At 39.0% G+C, this 17933-nt stretch overlaps 1 protein-coding gene across 5 annotated transcripts in view; it reads left to right on the top strand.

Annotated features, from left to right (window-relative positions):
- Positions 1-17933, top strand: part of DNAJB6 (DnaJ heat shock protein family (Hsp40) member B6) — a 60238-nt gene that overhangs the window by 24189 nt on the left and 18116 nt on the right. For all 5 annotated transcript variants that reach the window (XM_027648564.1, XM_027648560.1, XM_027648561.1 and 2 more), the window contains exons 6-8: positions 1301-1432; positions 2324-2468; positions 4507-4577. In XM_027648564.1, the coding sequence (XP_027504365.1) occupies positions 1301-1432; positions 2324-2468; positions 4507-4577 (348 nt within the window). The remainder of the gene's footprint in view (positions 1-1300; positions 1433-2323; positions 2469-4506; positions 4578-17933) is intronic.

Genomic DNA, 17933 nt, shown 5'->3' with positions numbered 1-17933 from the left:
TATTATCTACTGATTACTTAATGATGCATATTGCATTAACTTGGAGATTTGTCATAAATAAGCTTGGATTTTTGTGGAGGTACCTGAGGTGGAATAAATACTGCATTTCTGACCTTTGCTTTGTCAGCTGTGGTCCTGAACAGTCACGCAGCTACAAATCTTTCCTTGTTTTCATACTGGTATTGCTGCCATCACCAGGGTCTGCATTTTCTGAGCTTATTCTGAGCAGTGTTTCAGACTATTACCTTTCAGTATTGAGTCCCTACTTGCAGAACTCGGTAAAATCATGGGTACTGTCCAACACTGATTCTAGGAGAGCTGAGATTGATGAAGAGAGTACTTGTAGTTACTAAAACTTCTCTGGTTTTAATGCAAGTATTATGTTTATTGAGTATCTGTTTTATGAGTGTAGTTTTTTAGGTTGTTCTTTGTCTCAAGAGAACTAGAAGAACACAGTTTTTGGATAATTCTAGTAATAATTATTTTTCCTTTTTTCAGGAAAATGTGATAAAGTAAATAAAGATTTCTTGTATAGGTGTCTGATATTGTGTCCTCTAGCACCCCCCCCCCTTTTTTTTTTCTTTGAAAGAGGCTATTGTGTTCCTGCTGGGGATGGAACAACAACTGTTCTGAGTGACATAACAGTGGAACTTGAATTTGAAATAGCATTTTATCCATGATCCCCTTTCTCTGTTCTTCCCCTCTTCCTCCTGCTTGGTACGGACTGAATGCCTCTTTGGGACACCTTGTGTAAACCTCTGTACTTTGCTGCCTAAATGTGCATCAGAATACGTGTTTGAAGTATCTAATGTGGCAAGTGCTAAAATTAACACTTGGAACACTTCAGGATTATGAGTCATCAATCCCTGGCTGCTGTTTTTATATTTCAATAATTAATATAACCTATCTGGAAGTTACTTTTCAGAGACCTATCATGGTGATCCACAATCAATCTTGAATAGAAATAAGCAAGCAAAATTCAGGTAGCTCTGTGCTATGTTTTACATTAGGTGTACTGGTTTTTAATGCCAAACAACTAAAATAAGGAAATCAACTACTTTTTATATATAAAATTATTTTTAGGTCCAAAAGTGAAACAGAATTTAGTCCAGAAGGATCATAGGCATTACCTTTGGGGGACTGTTAGTTCAGTAGCATCAAATATTCCAAAGGAAGAATTTTATCTGTAACAAGAAATGTTGGTTTGTTTTTTTTTTTTTTTTAATAAAGAATCCCTAATGATTAAATACAGAATCACTCAGTAATGCTAACCTCTTAAATGTTGTCTTCTGTTTTGTAGAAGACCCTTTTGAGGACTTCTTTGGGGGCAGACGGGGTCCAAGGGGAAGCAGAAGCAGAGGTGGTGGATCATTTTTCTCTGCCTTTGGAGGATTCCCTACTTTTGGAAGTGGTTTTACTCCATTTGACGCAGGTAAATATCACAACAGTTAAGAAGGAGTGTGGGTTTGGTTCACAAAGGATTGCAATATAATAAGTTGCCTTCTCCATTCAGGAAATTCTGGGCCCATGGTTTTTTAAATTAAGCTCTCTCTGTAAGGTGTAAATGTAAATAAAACTATAGGTACAGTATTTGGGCTACCTGAAAGTTCATGGAAAGTGAACAGACTCTAAGAAGTAATACTTTATGTGTTTGTTATTTTGGTACCACAGTTTCTTTATAGCTTTAGAATTGCTTTTGTTCTGTTTGCTTTTAGGTGTTGGGAGTGTCATGGCTTTTAGATCCTGAAAATACACTGAAAAGATGTGTGCCTGAACCCCGTGGTACTGCTTAGCCTGGGGTGACCAGTTTGAATGCTGACCTGGGTATCTAGAGGTTGCTGAGAGCTGCTGGCAGTCAGCATCCTTTAGAATGAATCTAAGTGTTAAGATTCTGGGTATTATTTGGGGTGTTACTGACACAAGACTAGTTCTGTCTGCCAGCTCAGGGCATCCCAACACCTGCATTAAAGCAGATGATCAGATTCATTAGAGTTGCTGCCTTTACCCTGAGTGGAGAGAAAGGGGAATGGTTGAATTCAGCAGACAAGCTTGAATGCCTTTTCAGGGGAAGAGTTGACAAATGGTTTTTGGACAGTGCTGTGCATTTGGAACTTGACCTGTGGGTCCATATGAGAGAAATAAATGGGGCTGGAGTCAGGTTTTTATTCTCACACTGATGTTTAATAACATCTAGTCACTGTGATGCTGTGTTGATGCAACCGAGGGCATCCTGATACTAGGATGTAGTCTGAAGGGATGAGAAATTTGGATCCCACAGTCATGCAAAAATACATTTTTAGTCAGATGCCTTCTTTTCCAATAGGTTTTACTTCGTTTGGTTCTCTGGGACATGGGGGCATTACTTCATCGTTCTCCTCTTCGTCATTTGGTGGTGGCGGGATGGGCAACTTCAAATCAGTATCAACCTCAACTAAAATAGTTAATGGCAGAAAAATTACTACAAAGAGGTAAGTGATATAAATATATTTCTGTGAAACTATATGCAGAGACTTAAATAGCTATAACATGCATATAAATATACTATATCTTTGTACACATACATATAGTGATACATGTATGTATTTTTTTTATTTTTGTTGTTCTGTTCATTATATTACTTGGATTTCTTTGCCTAAAAACATTTTGAAATGCTGTATTGGATTCTCTCACTCTTCTTGGCATTATTGAGTTACTTAACGCTGTAGCTGGAGGTCTTATAGACCTTCAGAACATCCTGTGTAGTGCTGCAACTTTTATTGTGGTCCCTGTCTACTGTCTGCCCAGTCACCTTGAACTTCTGGAAGGGAAACATGTACTTGGTTTCTGCTGATTGTGAAGCTTTTAACTGGGGTTTGGGAGGACTTTTAATTTCGCAGACATTATGAAAGAGCTTTTCCTGACATCTGCTCTAGTTTGCTTTCATTGGTAGTGTTTGAGTGAAGTCTTTGTAGTAATTTTCTTCTGTCTGTTAAGTGAAATAAGCAACTGAAGCTTGCTTTGGAGAAAAATGTTCCTGTTTGTTGGAAAGTGAACTTTCAAGTATTAATAACACAGTGTAGCTTCTGGCTATTTCATGCTTGTGATGGGGCAGTCATTGCATTTGGCAAACCTGAATCTTTTTAACTATAGAATAACTTAAATGGAACATCATGATCAGTAAATTATAGGAGTAGTGAACAAGTAGTTAAATTAATTTCAGTACTTAATAAAAAGTCATGGAAAAAGCAAGGAAGGACAAATTTTTTTTTGTCTGGTAACTTGTGTCCCATATTTTAAAGTGCAAGGCTCTTCTGTGTCCTGTTGTACTGAAGAGATCCCGTCATCCTGACCACTTGAAAGCAGCCTCTGTCATCACATGCTGGTGTGGTCATGATATTTTTCTGTGAGTGTATTCCAGAAAAATCTGAAAACTGCCTCAAAAGTTTTGAGGGAGTTGTGCCATGTGAGAGAGACCAAAGAAAGTGTTTATGCAAAGGTTTGTTTTAACATTAAAAAATAGACTATATCAGGTATGCTGCTGTCATATCTTTGTTACCATATCTAGGAAGTGAGGGGAGAAGCAAAGACATGTGGTTAACCACCTCTAGGAAGACACAGTTACTATCTCTGAGAAGTCCTCTTGCTTTGTGGAATATCTGCCCACAAAACAGCTGAGTCTAAAGAAGATTCATATCCCAGCATATCCAATGAAAATCTTCTCTGAGTAATATTTTGCTTCAGGCAAGAAGCTGTTCCCTCTGTTTTTAATATGGATGTATTCTCTTCAACAAGTCTGATCTCCAGAAAGTTTTGTATTCATCTGTGTGGTTTCCTCATTTGAATCACAAGGGGAGAATTCCCAAATGGCTAAAATTTAGGCATAAATTAAGTATGATTAAAATAATTGAAACATTCCTTGTCTTCCCATTTCTAAAACAAAGAAGGATAAAAACCCCAAACCCACAAAACTCTTTAACAATCCTTTTTTGCAGTCAGGGATACTTGAATTTTGGACCATACATGATGGTCATAAACTTGGTGTATAGGAGGTCTACAAATTACTTGCTCTGATAAAATGAAAAGTGGGTTAAAGACTGTCTAGTGTGCCTTACATCACGGAAAATTGTGATTGTATCTAGAATATTATGCATTTAACAAACAGGTAGGGACTAAATGCAGTGTCAAGATTGTGCAGTTGATCTGTCAAAATATTTAGTCCTAGATAAGAGTATAGTGTCAGCACAACTGTGACAGTGTATGAGGTGGCAGCTGTAACTCTGGACTCTACGAACTGGAGGATTCCAGCTTCCAGAAAGCAGTTTTCCTGCTGTAAATAAGCAGTGTTGGTGGGAAAATGCAGATGGTTACTGCTTGCAGCTCCTGCGCTGGTAAATACAAAAGCTTGACAACGGCAGTTGTGTTATAGTTATAACTCTGTTATAGTTCCTTATCTAAAACCAAGGTCTGGTGTGTATTTGAAACTGCTTGCAGTGCTTTAAAATGGCTGATGGTGTTTTTGTCCTGCAGGATTATTGAGAATGGACAAGAGAGAGTAGAAGTTGAAGAAGATGGCCAGTTAAGGTCGCTAACAATAAATGGTAAGGAGCAGCTACGCTTGGATAACAAGTAATTCAACGCACGCATTTAACAGAAATTTTAAGCTATAACAGCCACCATTTGAGGATTGACAGGAACATTTTTTGAAGATTTCAAACGAATTCAACTTTCTGTATATCGGTACTCAATCTTAAGTAGTATAAGTAGCTCACGGAAGCTCGTATTTGTCATAGACTTTTGAGTTAATTGTTGGGACCACATCAATTGGACCATTTTTTTGTCCTTAAAATTGTTGTAAACTTCTGTATGCACTTTTCTTTTCTTATCTGTGATCAAGGTGAACCATGATCCTTCAGTAGTGCTAGGGCGAGATGTACACTAACACTAGCATGAATCTTGCTTTTTCCAATTTAAAATGTGAGCCAATTAGTAGTTTTAAGTCTGCTGTGAAGTTAAAAGTTCCAGGATAACCTTTTTAATAATTTCAACTTTTTTTTTTTTTTTTTTAAATGTTTAGTAGTGAACAATGTTAATACATTTCTGGTAATGCATTTCTGGTTTAAATAAATTAAGGATGTTTTCTAGTTGTGCATGAATGCAGACAACTTAGTAAGTTTTGACAAATGTTTAAATGTGTAATGTAAGCAAAAGGTAAACAAAAGTGAAGCCAGTGAGCTGAGTCTTTTGTCATTTGCTAAAAAAAAATTCAAAATGAATAAATGCTGATGTTTGTGGTGCATTCTTTCATGAATGGCATTTGTAACCTTCTTGTGTCTGTGTGTGATTTGGGCAACTTGGGAAAACGGTGCTTTTTTTTTTTTTCCTTACCATCTTTTTCTTCAGTCTTAAGGATGAGGGCCTTTTTTCTTTGCAGATGTTTTCTCTAGTGTGACTGAAAACATGATTTTTAATTTCTTTTCTAAACCTGTATTTGAAGCACTTATTTTTTTAGAAGCATTCAGGGGCTGACTCTCTAACTCCATCTTTTACCCTAGTATGCAAGTATTGTAGGTCTAGGCTTAAAAACATTTTCTAAAGTTTCACGTTCTGAGATTGCTTCAAAAAATAATCCATACTGAACATAAATACACAGGAAATCAATAATAAGCCTCAAAAAGAGTCTTTCTGAATAAGATTTTTTGTCATTTTGTGATCAAATAATAATTACTTTGAAGATTTGTACTAAATTATTTGCATTATAGTATCTCACTCTTATTTTTAGTCCTCAACCAGAAATCAAGAGGTGGATTAATGCCCTTTGTTAAATTAATGGAGTGAAGCAAAGTGTTCATTTGTAGCTAAAACCAGATTTTCAAAGTTTAGTGAAAGATGACTTGGTTTTGGTGTGTCACTGAGAAAGCATGTGAGTAACTAATGGCACTTGTTAACAGCTGCCAGGCTCTGGGTAGTTCTGTGCATAAATCATGGATGTGCAGTTTTCATCTGTGCACCAGCTTTGAACATCTGGCTTTCACAAAACTCTTCAGGGTGGCTTAGTGTTTAAAAAAGACAAAAAAAAAAAAAAGCATGGTGTTTTCAAATGATCACCTAATGCCTTCATGCTGAACACCATCTGCTTTGTACTAACAAATGTGTGTTGATTATTAAATACATTGAAAAAATTTGCTCTTGTTTTTTATGAAGGAAAACCATTTCAACTTAAGCCAAACCAACAAGCTAACAAACTGCTACAACAGAATACGTATTTGTAGCAAAGTTAGTATATTGTACTTTTGTCCCTCTACCATTAATGCTAATTTGATAGAGCCAAACAAAATAACACTTAGCAGAAGAAATAAATATGTGATTTGGTTTTGGGACTAAAGAAGTTATGTACCTTTCCAAGTTCTTCACAGAGTTTCTGTTACTTCAGTGTTGTGTTTTTGATGTAGAAGCACAAACTCAGTTTAGAACTAAATAGTGTTTTCTTGTTAATGCTGTTTTTTCCTTCCCCATGTATGTTACTTCTTGATCAGATAACTAAACAGGCAATTTATTTTAAAATCTGGCTTTGTTGTGATGTCTTGAGTTATTAAAAATGTTAATTTATATTTATAGGACACAGTGTGCTCCTTTAAATTATGTAAACTGTAAAAAGTGTTTCAAAATTGATTAACCAAGTCAAATAAAATTAGGACAATCTGGAGTTGAGTTTGAATGCCTTCTTGTGGATATCCATAGGTTTTACATTAAACTGCCAAACTTCACCTTCTAGTTTAATCCCAGGTCATCATCTTTAACATTTAAATTACCTCACTCAAGTTAAGAACACATTTAGGGTGGCACAGCTGCTAGTCTTAAATTGGTATCCACGTGCTTGTCTTAGATCTTCTTGCCTAGAAAAGTGTGGTCCTTCTCACAGTGTTACACACGAACAGGTCAAACCAGGGTTCCAGGATGAAATCTTTGAGTGCTGTAAATGTGCTCAAGATCTGGTGCTTTTGGACAGCAAAGATCTGTTCTGCCCTTGGATCCCCTGAAACTGGTGGTCAGAGCTGGACAGAACACGGCACTAAAATGGCAGTGCTGCACTTTCTTGGTAGGAAGAGAAGCCGTCAAAACACAAGCAATGAGTCAGCAGAAGGCAGAATTCGGCAGTAGAGATTCCTGCAGCAGTGAGATACCCACACACCAGCCTTTGCATAGGCTGAGGGTTGATCTGGGTGGATATGTGGTCTTGGTCCAAGTATATCATTGGACTGGCAGTTCGAGTTCCAGGTGTAAAAGACTCCTTTACACTTGACCTGAACCAAATGGTCTCCATCTCTTTCAGTACGCAGGAGATAAGTTGGTAATAACACCACATCCAGCTCCTTTTTTTGATGCAACTTATTGCATCCAGCTTCATTTTTAAAACACAAAATAAATCTGCATTCTGTGTTTACTGTCAAGTCATTTAAAATTCTTCCTAGTATGTATTATATATTCAGAATTTCTTCTGCTGAATTATTTTCTCTTGAAAACTCACTAGGTTACTTTGAAAAAATTTTACGTTGTTCCTTTCTAATATGTAATTTACATGGTTATACAAGACCTGCTCACTAGAAGTGATGGATCATCAAGGACAGCAAATTTCCTTAAACTTCAGTTTTGACCAAAATAGTACAAATAAAAGAAAAAGTACTTAATAAAAGAAAAAGTTCTTAATTCTAGCAAATGCTAAGCATCAAATCTATGGTGGGATGAGGCAGCTTTCAAAACCAAGTGCTGTTGGATTAAAAGTGCCATTTCTTCACACATGAAGGGTTAATTTTGAATATTTAGGGACACTATCCCATTTAAATTGAGCTTCCTCCAGTTGTTTGGAAAAACTAAGATGGAGTTTTTGAACCTGCTAAGTCATTTACTCTTTCATGCTCTGCTTCAAAGTTCATTGGACACAATAACTTTGTAATGCTTTCTCCTGGTGCAACCTCTTTTTGATCCCTTGTGCATGGCAGTAATTTCAGTGCATTACACTAACTCAAGTTTCTCTTTGGATTGCATGGCACCTACCCCTTTCACTCAGCTTTACTGAACAAGTTTGGGAGTTTGCCTTAGAATGCTTCACATTTTAAAATGGCTGCAGCCCTTGGTGTTCTCAGTTCTCACAATACCTTCTTTGTTGAGAATCAGAGGCATTGTCCTGTGGTATAGGGGACAAAGCTGCTCTGCAGAGCACGTGTACATAGCATTTGTAAGATGGATGTTGTATCAACTTGTGATTAATTGATGAACTGAGTGAGAATGTGAAAACAAGATTGTAAAAGACTTAAAAACGCATCATCTCTAAGCCCAAGGATTTTGTATTTCTCTTGTCAGTGTTTGTGTTTGGCTGTTTTGTTTCTTTGCCTCCAGTGTTTTGGTGTCAGGTGTAACAAGGTTTGTCTTTTGTATTTAACTGTGCTGCGTTTCAGAACATCTCTGAGATGGTCCAGTGATAAAGTTATATTTTATTTTTTATTTTTGGAAATGTGAGTTTTATTAATTAATCTGTTTCTGTTCCGCTTGAGAAGTGAGCTTATTACCGTTTTTGCCTGAGTTTAATGTGTGGTGGTAACAGGATAGTGTTTCTAAAGGTGGTTGTGTTGCAAAGTGAATGCTGTAGCTGTCTGATGCTCATGGTCAGAGAATCTTTGAGACATACTCAGCGTTAGTGCAATGCTTTAACTTAGTAATGGAATACTTGTTAACCTTTTTGTGGAAGCATTTCTTAGGTCTTTTGGAAAACCTGCCTCTTAGGTTGTGATTTTTGGATGACTTGGTGTTTAGGCTTATTTATAAGTCTTGGTGTTCTCACAGGGTAGTGGCAATATGGACATTGTAATCTGCCAGTCAGCAGTAACCAAACTTTGAAACTTTGCCTTTTTGTAACATAAGAAAGCTTGTTTGTACTCTCTGCTGCCTCTGGTCTTGTTTACTTTGGGATTGAATTGTGACCACAGCCTTGCTTGACATAGTACTCAAACAGTTTCGGTTTGTTGTTATTGCTTGTCTTCAAGTGGTTGTCTTAGGTACAGAACTTCTTAGCTTCCTCATGAAATGCTAAAATAGTCCGCTGGTTGCAATAGTGTTGGATTGAAGCATGTTTACTTTGGGAGCATTGCAAACTATATCTTTTGAGTTTATAATTCTAGTGGGTTTATAGTTTGGTCTGCTTTGGTTTTGGAAAAAATGGCTAGAGTTGGTTGTTGAGTGAAGTGCACTCCTGAAAGGTTAGAGCGGAAGGTGGATGACCTGCTACACAGGTCATACCTTCACAAAACAGTGAACCTCACATTTGAGATGATGCTGTCATCATTAACAAATAATTAAATAAATTAATAATTAATAATTAAATCATTAAGATCCCGTGATGATCAGAGCCATACCCTGAACCTGTGCAAGCTGACTGCTGATTCACACTCACTGGAACTTCTCTGAAAACTCTGATCTGGCAGATTCAGTGCTGCGTTAGGTGTTATCTTACCTACAACAGCTGGTAGAAAGTTAATCAAAACCCCACACGAGTACCCTGTGCCCTGTCATGCTTACTGTGGCCAAAAGATGTGCAGCAGCTTGGATGTGATAGTGCCCAGTTCTGAAAGCTGGGATGTCCTGGTGTGAGATAGATTGCACTGATGGCCTGAGTGCTAATTACCTTCTAAATAAAGGAAGCGGAAGACTTCTGCCTGAGAAGATACCAGCTTTGAAATGTCATGGTGGGGATTAAAGTATATTTAATTGAGAAGTAAAGCGTTCTATTAGAAGGATGCTATTAAGTAGAATTGTGTCTTTAGTTTTCTGGCTTTTACAATAATGTCAGCTTTTGTAGCATCTTGAGTTAATTTTAAACTCAGTAAAAATAGATCATTTTTGAGCTTGACTTAAAATTGACAATCAAGAAAATAGATTTTTAGAGGCTTCCGTTAATAACTCTTAAAACTTTGCTTTGCCCTATAATTTATCCTTACTGCTGAATCACAGATGAGAGCTCTTTCAGCTATTCTTTTCAATGCAGCCAACTTCAAATGAATTTCATAAAAAAATGGGGAAAAAAACAAACCTGTAGGTGCCATGTTTACCAGGAGCGGAAATAGGGCTGAATCCTTTCAGACACCTGAATGTTAATTCTGAGATTAAATACACCTGGTTTGTAACAACTCAAGTAAGGATGCCAGTCTGTTAAGTGATATGACAAATGACAGTTCCTTCGGAAGACTTCAGTTCCTCCTTTTCTTGACTGTTAAAAGTCAACTGTGAAATAATCTACATTGTTTCTTATTTGTAAATTTATTTGAATTACTAGTATGGGAGATGAATCCAGCCTAGGTGATGGGTCATAAAATTCATTTTGTGGAACACACATTCCTGATGGCCAGAAGAGAGAATTGTTTTGGCTGTGTCTGTAACTGGAGTTACTTGAAGGTGTTACTGAGCCACCTGAAGATGCAAAGCAGTAGCTCTGGAATCTTCTGTACTGGTTGCCGTCACAAACTTGATTGAATTGTGGTCTAGGAGGGGAGTTTACCTCCCAGAAAAAAAATCAACAGTCATAGGTCTGCACAGGCTTTGAGACATCTGGTTGAGAAGCTGGGCAGCCCCATCAGTCTTTCGGTTTCCCTCCAGAAATAAATGTCATGTCTATGTTAATCTTTGTAAGTGATATATGGAGTAAGATTAACTTGCTAATTTATCACACATTTGCATAACTGTCACCACAGCCACCTCTGGCAAACTTCTTTCCTTGACATGTAGTTGGAGGCTGCCTTTTACTCTTTACAGAAACTAAATCTGAATTTTTCATCCTGTTGCGATATCTGTCATACTCAACAATGGTGTGTACTGAGCCTTGCTTTTGTGAAAGAGCACATCCTTTAGTGTCAGTCTCTGTCATTCTTCCAGGAGGAACTAGACCAAAATTGCTTTGAACTTCTCTAGGAAAGTATTTCTGGAGGAAAAGGGAAAAAACTCCCATGGCCAAGGCTCGGCCTTTCCTGCAGCCTCTCTTAGCCAGTCTGAGGACTGAGCCTTTTGTCTTCAGAGGACCCTGGCCAGGCTTTCTGTAGTAACACTGCCTCTTGTCAGAAGGCACTTCGGTGCTTTGAGTTATTTGGACATGCCCTGCTAAGTAGTCACTCGCACCCCTCCTCCCCCCCGAATTAATCTCTAATCTCAGCGTATACATTTCTTACTGCTGGGGCTTACGGGAAATATGGGCAGGTCCTTATCACCAAATGTACTGAGGAGCATTCGTTATTCATCTGTGCTACACAAACTGGGAGCTGGCTGTCCAGGAGAGCAGCACAGGGCTAGAAATTCACTTAGAGCTGTTTTGGGTGTGCCTGGTGTTGCGTGCAAGCACCAGTAGTGTTCACAGACCTCCTGCCCTCGGTTTTTGACTGAGCTCCTGCGTGAGTGCAAAGAGGTGGAAGGTTTTTTTTCTTAGGGAGATTCACCTTCAGAGTTAGGACAACCACCAAAATGTTTCTTTCGTTAAACACCTCTAGTGCTACCACCATCTTTTCTGGGCTTGGAGAAGCAGGAAAACAATGCACCCTGTTTTGCACTATTGACATAAATTTCAAGGGCTTTTTTCTTCCTTTGGTCTTTTCCTTTCTCATCAGGAAAACATGATCACGTGTTGTCCCAGTGAATGCGGGAGGGGTGGGCGTTTGCCTTGTCTCCTCTTCACCCTGCCTGTTCCCTGCCAGTCCAGGCTCTGGGCTGCTCTGGAGTCTTGTTTCCCTTCCAGTGCAGGCAAGGGAGGTGCTTCTGCAGCCTGAGGATGGTATGCCAAATTCCACTTTGATTCTAAAAAAATGTGTACACCAGAAAGAAAAAACTGTGCATATTAAAGGTCTCCTTGTTTGGAAGAAGAGTATAAATATTTGTATCAGGCTAGACAAATTCAAATGAGAAGATAAACATACATTTTTAACACATGGATGATTAACTGTTGGAAGAACTTGCCAAGAGCAGTAGTTTCTCTGGCTTTCAGTGTCTTAAAAAAACCAGCTTTTTGAAAAATATCTTTTAGTGAGGAGGGAGTGTTTGGGCTTTACAGAGAAGTAGTGGAAGCTTGGGAGCCTAAGGCACAGACCGAGATGCAACAGAGCACAGTGCTCCTTCAGGCCTTCCTTCATGGTCTGTGTCTTGGCTTCTTCCCTTTCCTTCCTGATGTGTCAGTGTTAATGCACATGTCGTATTCTCTGACTGTGGTTTTGAGACTGGGGGACACTTTGGTGATGTGGGGACTGCCTTGTGTCTCGGGAGGTGCCGAGGAAGCAGGGGAGCTGGGAAGAGAGGAGACAACACCACGTGCACCTGGGGCAGCCTTGATGACTGTTGCCCTAAAGCATCCAGTTTGGGATGTGTAGGTGCCAAGAGTGGACTTCATGTGGGAGAAGACATTCTGGATCTGTGCAGGTAAGTTGCTTGACTGTAGTGAACAAGTCGTGTGTTAAGTGAAGAGGAGGAACCAGGGCGAGGTCTGTGATGACTGTCCCAGGGAATTTGATTTGAAATTTGCATTACTGTGAGCCCTTGTAAATCTCCTGTCTTCTCACCAATAACAGGCTGCAGAGCTTGAGACAGCCTAGTGTCAACTCCTGAGATGAAGATTAGGAGGTCTCTTGTTAATGACACATCAAAGATTCACATAACAGAATTAACTGTTCATTTTCTTAAATCTGGGCAATATTTTAATGATGTAAAGTTTTTATTTTTAGTGTGTGTTAAATCTTACGTGGGTAGCAATATGTACATTTTGAGTTTTGAGTGACTATGATGAAAAAAGCTGTATTTTTGTTAATTAAATCACTTTTGGTAGTGTGGTAAATGCCTAAGACTGCAGTGTGTCAGAAAAATAGTTCTACAGGGAATAGACAGAGAAGCGTCCCACAAGGCTTATACGTGTGCAAAAACTGTCTGTGGATGCTTTTTTGGGGTTTGTATATACCCAGGCCTGCATTTTTAAGTTTATTTCAAAGAGAAACTTGAGGAAAGGCAGATTCCTAGAACTATAACTCAGCAGCACTGGGGTCATACAACCATCAAACACAGTTTGGAACAAAACCGAAATGTAAGCTATTGTATGGTAAAGTGCTGGTATCTCTTAAGGACCTTCCAAATTTTTTGGGGAAGGTATCCTGCTTGGAGAGTGCTGGAACTCTGGAACAAAGTCTTAGTTCTTCAATGGTCAAATTCACCATATTTTGAGAGCTAAGTATTCTGATCTTAAAATAGCCTTTGAGCAGTCTTCTTTCTCTGCAAGTAATGAAAACTGTAAGGCTTTTGCCAGTCACCAGTGTGGACATGGCCAGCTGTAGTGACACAAGGAATCTTGTTAATGGAAAAGCAAACAAGTGTACGTGCTGTACTGCTCTGCCCTTTTCTGGCTTAAAAGAAGGCTCAGACAGAAATATTTCTGTAGTTTGCAAAGTGTGTAGCCAGTGCACACCTTGTGTGTATTGGCTGCTCGTTAGCAGTAAGCTGCTGCAGAACTTGGGGTTTTTTTAAGTGTATCAGAGCTGTAACTTGTCAAAGCAAACCAAATCTATCAGTTTTATCCGTATTTTCTGAGAACCTTCAAAGATTTGAGTTGCATTCTGCGTGGAACTTATTTCAGTTAGAAAATTGAGTGTTGTTTGCTGTACAACTCGAGTCCCCTGTTACATCGCTGGAACAGACATCACCAGGTGTTCCTAGGCTAGATACAGTGATTTCTTTTCAGAAGCAGATAGAAAATGATGAGTAAGTGATTGTTTTTACCACTATTAAGTAAGAAGAAAATGATGTGTATTTTATTATGCATATTCATATTTTTGAGGTGTTATATCAATTTCAGCTACTACTATACGGTATATAAATTGCAGGATCTATTGCAAGGGGGGGAGTGTTTAAACAATTTCTAAAATATTTTTGAAACATTGCTATTGCCCTACTTTTGCTCCTTCTTGAAAGTATTTGCCCAAAAGAATTGGAAGAATGCCCTGTTGAAAAAGGTTAAAAGAAAGTAGTGTAATTTGTCCTGAAGCCCACCAATAGCAGTTTTGTAGCCATTAGTAATTTATTTATTATATATAACTCTGTCTTGAAAAGTGTTACAGAACAGAAAGTGACTTTTAAGTGCTTTCTAATGCAGTGACTAATCGAGAAGGTGCTTCTTGTAATCACTCCTTAAAACAAGAAGCTCAGCTCAGGGAAATAAAACATTTTTCTGAGAAGATGCAGGTGTTTAAACCTCCTTGCTCTTCTTGATGAACAAAATCGAGATCATAAGATTAATTGATTACTCTTACGTGGTTTCCACTCTTCCCCCTCCTCCAGCACTTGCTCTGAGATCACGTGTGTGCTTTGCTCCTGAAATGTTTATAGGAGATGATGACTACATCCCTGGTAACCCTTTTTGTAGAATAAATCACAACAGCCAAGTGCAGGCCCATGCTGGGTGCTCTGTTGCAGGGGAGGTGCTTGTTGCCCTGGACAGAATAGTTTCCGAGAGTGGAAACTTCTTTAATAAGCGCTGTTTGCAGGGGGAGTAGGATTTTGCCTTGCGCCTCCCAGCTTCTCTTGAGACCAAAAGCCAACCCTTTGTTTGTGCTGGGCTCTGCGTTCAGTTCACTGTTGTGTTTTCTTGGGTGTGGTGGCAAAATTTCCCAAATTGCTGGTGTCTCTGGTGTTGAGTACAAACCTGTAAGTGGCACGGGGCCAAGCTCTCAACTTGAAGTGCAGCTTTAATGTAGGTTAGATGAAAAATTGTTAACAGAGGTCAAAGCCTCTTGGGTTTTCTATTTTTGTGACAGTTCTGGTTAATCTTCCCTTAAAATGTAGGCCTTCCATATTTTCAGTTGATATTGGGATAGAGGTGGACTCATTCAGGTCCTTGCTGGACTGTCATCAATGTCCATATATTTGTGTTACAACAGTGTGGTTTTATTTAGAGATGTATCTTCTCAAGTGAAATTCAGTGCTTTGAAGGCTTTTACAAACAGATTCCATCTCTTGGAAGGTGATGTCGCTGCCTTGCCAGCTGTAATTCTGTTTCCAGTCCAGCCTTCAGTCTTGACTAAGCAAATTTTTTCTTAGAAAAACAGTTGATGATTCTTTTATTTAGTATTTTTAAATATTACTGTAAAAGGAGATTGTTTCTGTAGGGATAGCAGGCTGTGTCCAATACCAACAGTTCAAGCAAGGTCAGAATTTTAACTGGAAAGTGATGAAGTGTTCTCAAATGTGCAAAGTCTGGGACTGTTAATGTCAATCACTGACTTGCATGGTAAAAAATGTAGGTGAGCGTCAGCCCTACCTGTTGTGTGTCTGTTCTGGGTTTCCTTTTGTTGTCCTGCTGACTGCAGGACATTTTCAACTCTGCAAAGGGAACAATTATTATTCACAAGGCCAAGGAGAAACACTGTAGTGTAAATGAAGTTTGACATCTTCAAACTTAGTAAAACTCTTGGCAAGTGTTTCTGAGAAGGTTCCGAGTTTGCTGGTGTTCAGGGAGGAGGAGATGGAGTAGCTCTGCTGGGTGCTGCACTTTGGGCTGCCAGTAGTACAAAGTTGTCTGTGTTTAAACAGCTCAAACCTGCATGTTTGATGATTTGCTTTTAAAGTTTTTCAAATATTTATACCGTGGTATAATGAGCCGGCTGACAGTCACTGAAATGTTTGGAAAGGCTTTCCCTGCTATTACAGAATTGCAGGAGATGTGGGTACATCCTTACACTGGGTGATTTTAAGCAAAAGCTCGTTAAGGCAACTTCAAGTGTCAAGTTGTTCTGTTGTGCAGCTTTGGTAGGTGCACCCCTTCCAAGGGCTCGTCCACCTCTCCACCAAGAGCTAGTGGACGTTCTGGTGTGCTTTGCACCCTTCTGGAATGCAGAGCCCTCCAATTTCTCTGCCCCTGTGGTAGCTTTTAAATACTGGTCCCCTTTTTTTTGCTTTAGCCCCAGAGGTTGTGGTTGGAAATGGTTGTTATTGTCCTTGGTGCTCCATCCCATGGATCTCGAGATGTGTTAAAAGAGGAGAAGGTGGAATGGTGCCATTGCAGCATCGTAGGATGGGAACAGCCATTGCTCTGGGCATGGGCAAGTCTGGGGTGACCTTCCTCGGGATAAATGGGTGCACCAGGCAGGTATTAATGTCTCCTCTGAAACTCTCCTTCTGTTTCCAAAACTCACAAAGCTCTCTTGGTAAAATGTTCCCTGGTCCCACTGGATCTCCTCTGCAGAAGGAGCATATAAACTGACTGATGATACTGTTCCCAGGCACAAAGGAGAATTGTAAGTATTGTTAGTGTTGGAATGGTAGTCATGTTCCTGGTTTGGTGTTTGGTTTTTTTTTTAATTGAGAAAATGTTGATTTCTGTGCTCTCATTATTGGCCATTTTGGTAAGAACTTCAGTTTGAGCAGCATGCACAGAACAATTTCTTTTTGTGTATTTAAATATGTGTTTATGTGTGTGCCTACATTTGCATTTATAAACATTCAGTTATTGATAGGAATTGAAAAATTAGTTGTTGCATTTCTAAACTATGGTCTATGGTGGGTTTTAAGGCACAGGTTGAAGATCTTGACTGTGGGTGGGAAAGAGTGTTTGGAAACTTTGAGAGTTCCCTGATGGATTGGAGATGCCAAATAACAAAAATGGTGCAGCTTGAGAGTTGTGTCTCCTTTAAGGCCACTATACAAGTTCATAATTAGAGTATTTAGTCAAAATTAGTATTGACTGTCAACTTGAAACACTATTTTTAAAAAATTGAGTTCTCATTAGCGCATCAAAAATTGAACAGCAACTAAGCACTTGGTGCTCCTGTCATCAGGAAGATGTCAGAAACAGGACTGAGTTTTGTGGTGAAGGTTCATGAAATACTTTGAAACCTATTGAGCTGTCAGAAGAGATGTCCTGTTTCTATGGACATATGTTGTTTTAGGGGTCAGTTAAAAGATGATGGTCTCTGGAGCTCTGTAGCTTAAATCAGGGATGTGTGCAGGCACTGGGAGATGGGATTTGCTTGCCTTAGTCCTAGTAATGCGGGAGGGTGGATGAGGAATAAATTGCACATTGGGGGGTGTAATTGGAGAGGGCAGGTATCTCTTTTTTTTTTTTTTTTTGTAATTAATAAGTGAAACCCTCAGTACCAGAACCTTAGTGTTGTATTTAAGGCTCAGGGTAGGAGGGAGAATAGTTTTCAAATGATTAACCTGAAAAGTGTGGACAGTGGAATATAAAAGGTGGAGCTTGCTCTTACTGTCTCGAGTCTGTGAGATTTCAACGGAACTAATGGCCATTTGATGAAAATATAAACTTGGTGATTTTGTGCTTTTGCCAAATTACTATGGAAGTGTTGACAAAACAGCTGGGGAAGTCATTCATCACATTTTTCTGAAGTCACTCATGAGATTCTTTTAGTTTTAAATTTAACTGCCTGGCTTTTTCTTTACGTATCTTTCTTTTACGGTAATCTTGGTTTGCTGTGCGTTAAGGTTTTGAAGACTGGCTTAAAGCTCGAAATCAATGGAAAAATATGTAACACAACTGTGTAATTTACAAATTAGGGCTTGCTCAGAACTGTTTGAAGATGCTCTTTTAGTGAGCACCAATGGGAATATAAGATGACGTCTTGATACTTTAGCTCATTAGTTTTTAAGAGTTATGAAGATAAAGAGTTTGTTATGAAAGTACAAGAACACTTTTTCTCTGCTTTTGCTGTCTGAAGAGTTTTCTAATTAGAAGCCAATTTCGCTTGACCTGGTGGTGGTAACTACTAGGAGGGCTGAAAGCAAGCAGTAAAGTTTTGTCTTTGAGGGCAGTGAAGGAGCTGTTTTGTCTGGCACTGGGAGGTTCTGGAGAATGAGCGTGAGAGATGCAAAGGTCTCCAGGGCTCTGCTCAGGCACAAGGAGAGAGGAAGCACTGGTGGAAGGCACCTTGTGT

Source organism: Corapipo altera, unplaced genomic scaffold (assembly GCF_003945725.1).
Source record: "Corapipo altera isolate COAL_440 unplaced genomic scaffold, ASM394572v1 47, whole genome shotgun sequence".
NCBI lineage: Eukaryota > Metazoa > Chordata > Aves > Passeriformes > Pipridae > Corapipo > Corapipo altera.
Note: the sequence above shows the minus strand (reverse complement) of the source record. Positions and strands in the feature narration are given on the sequence as shown.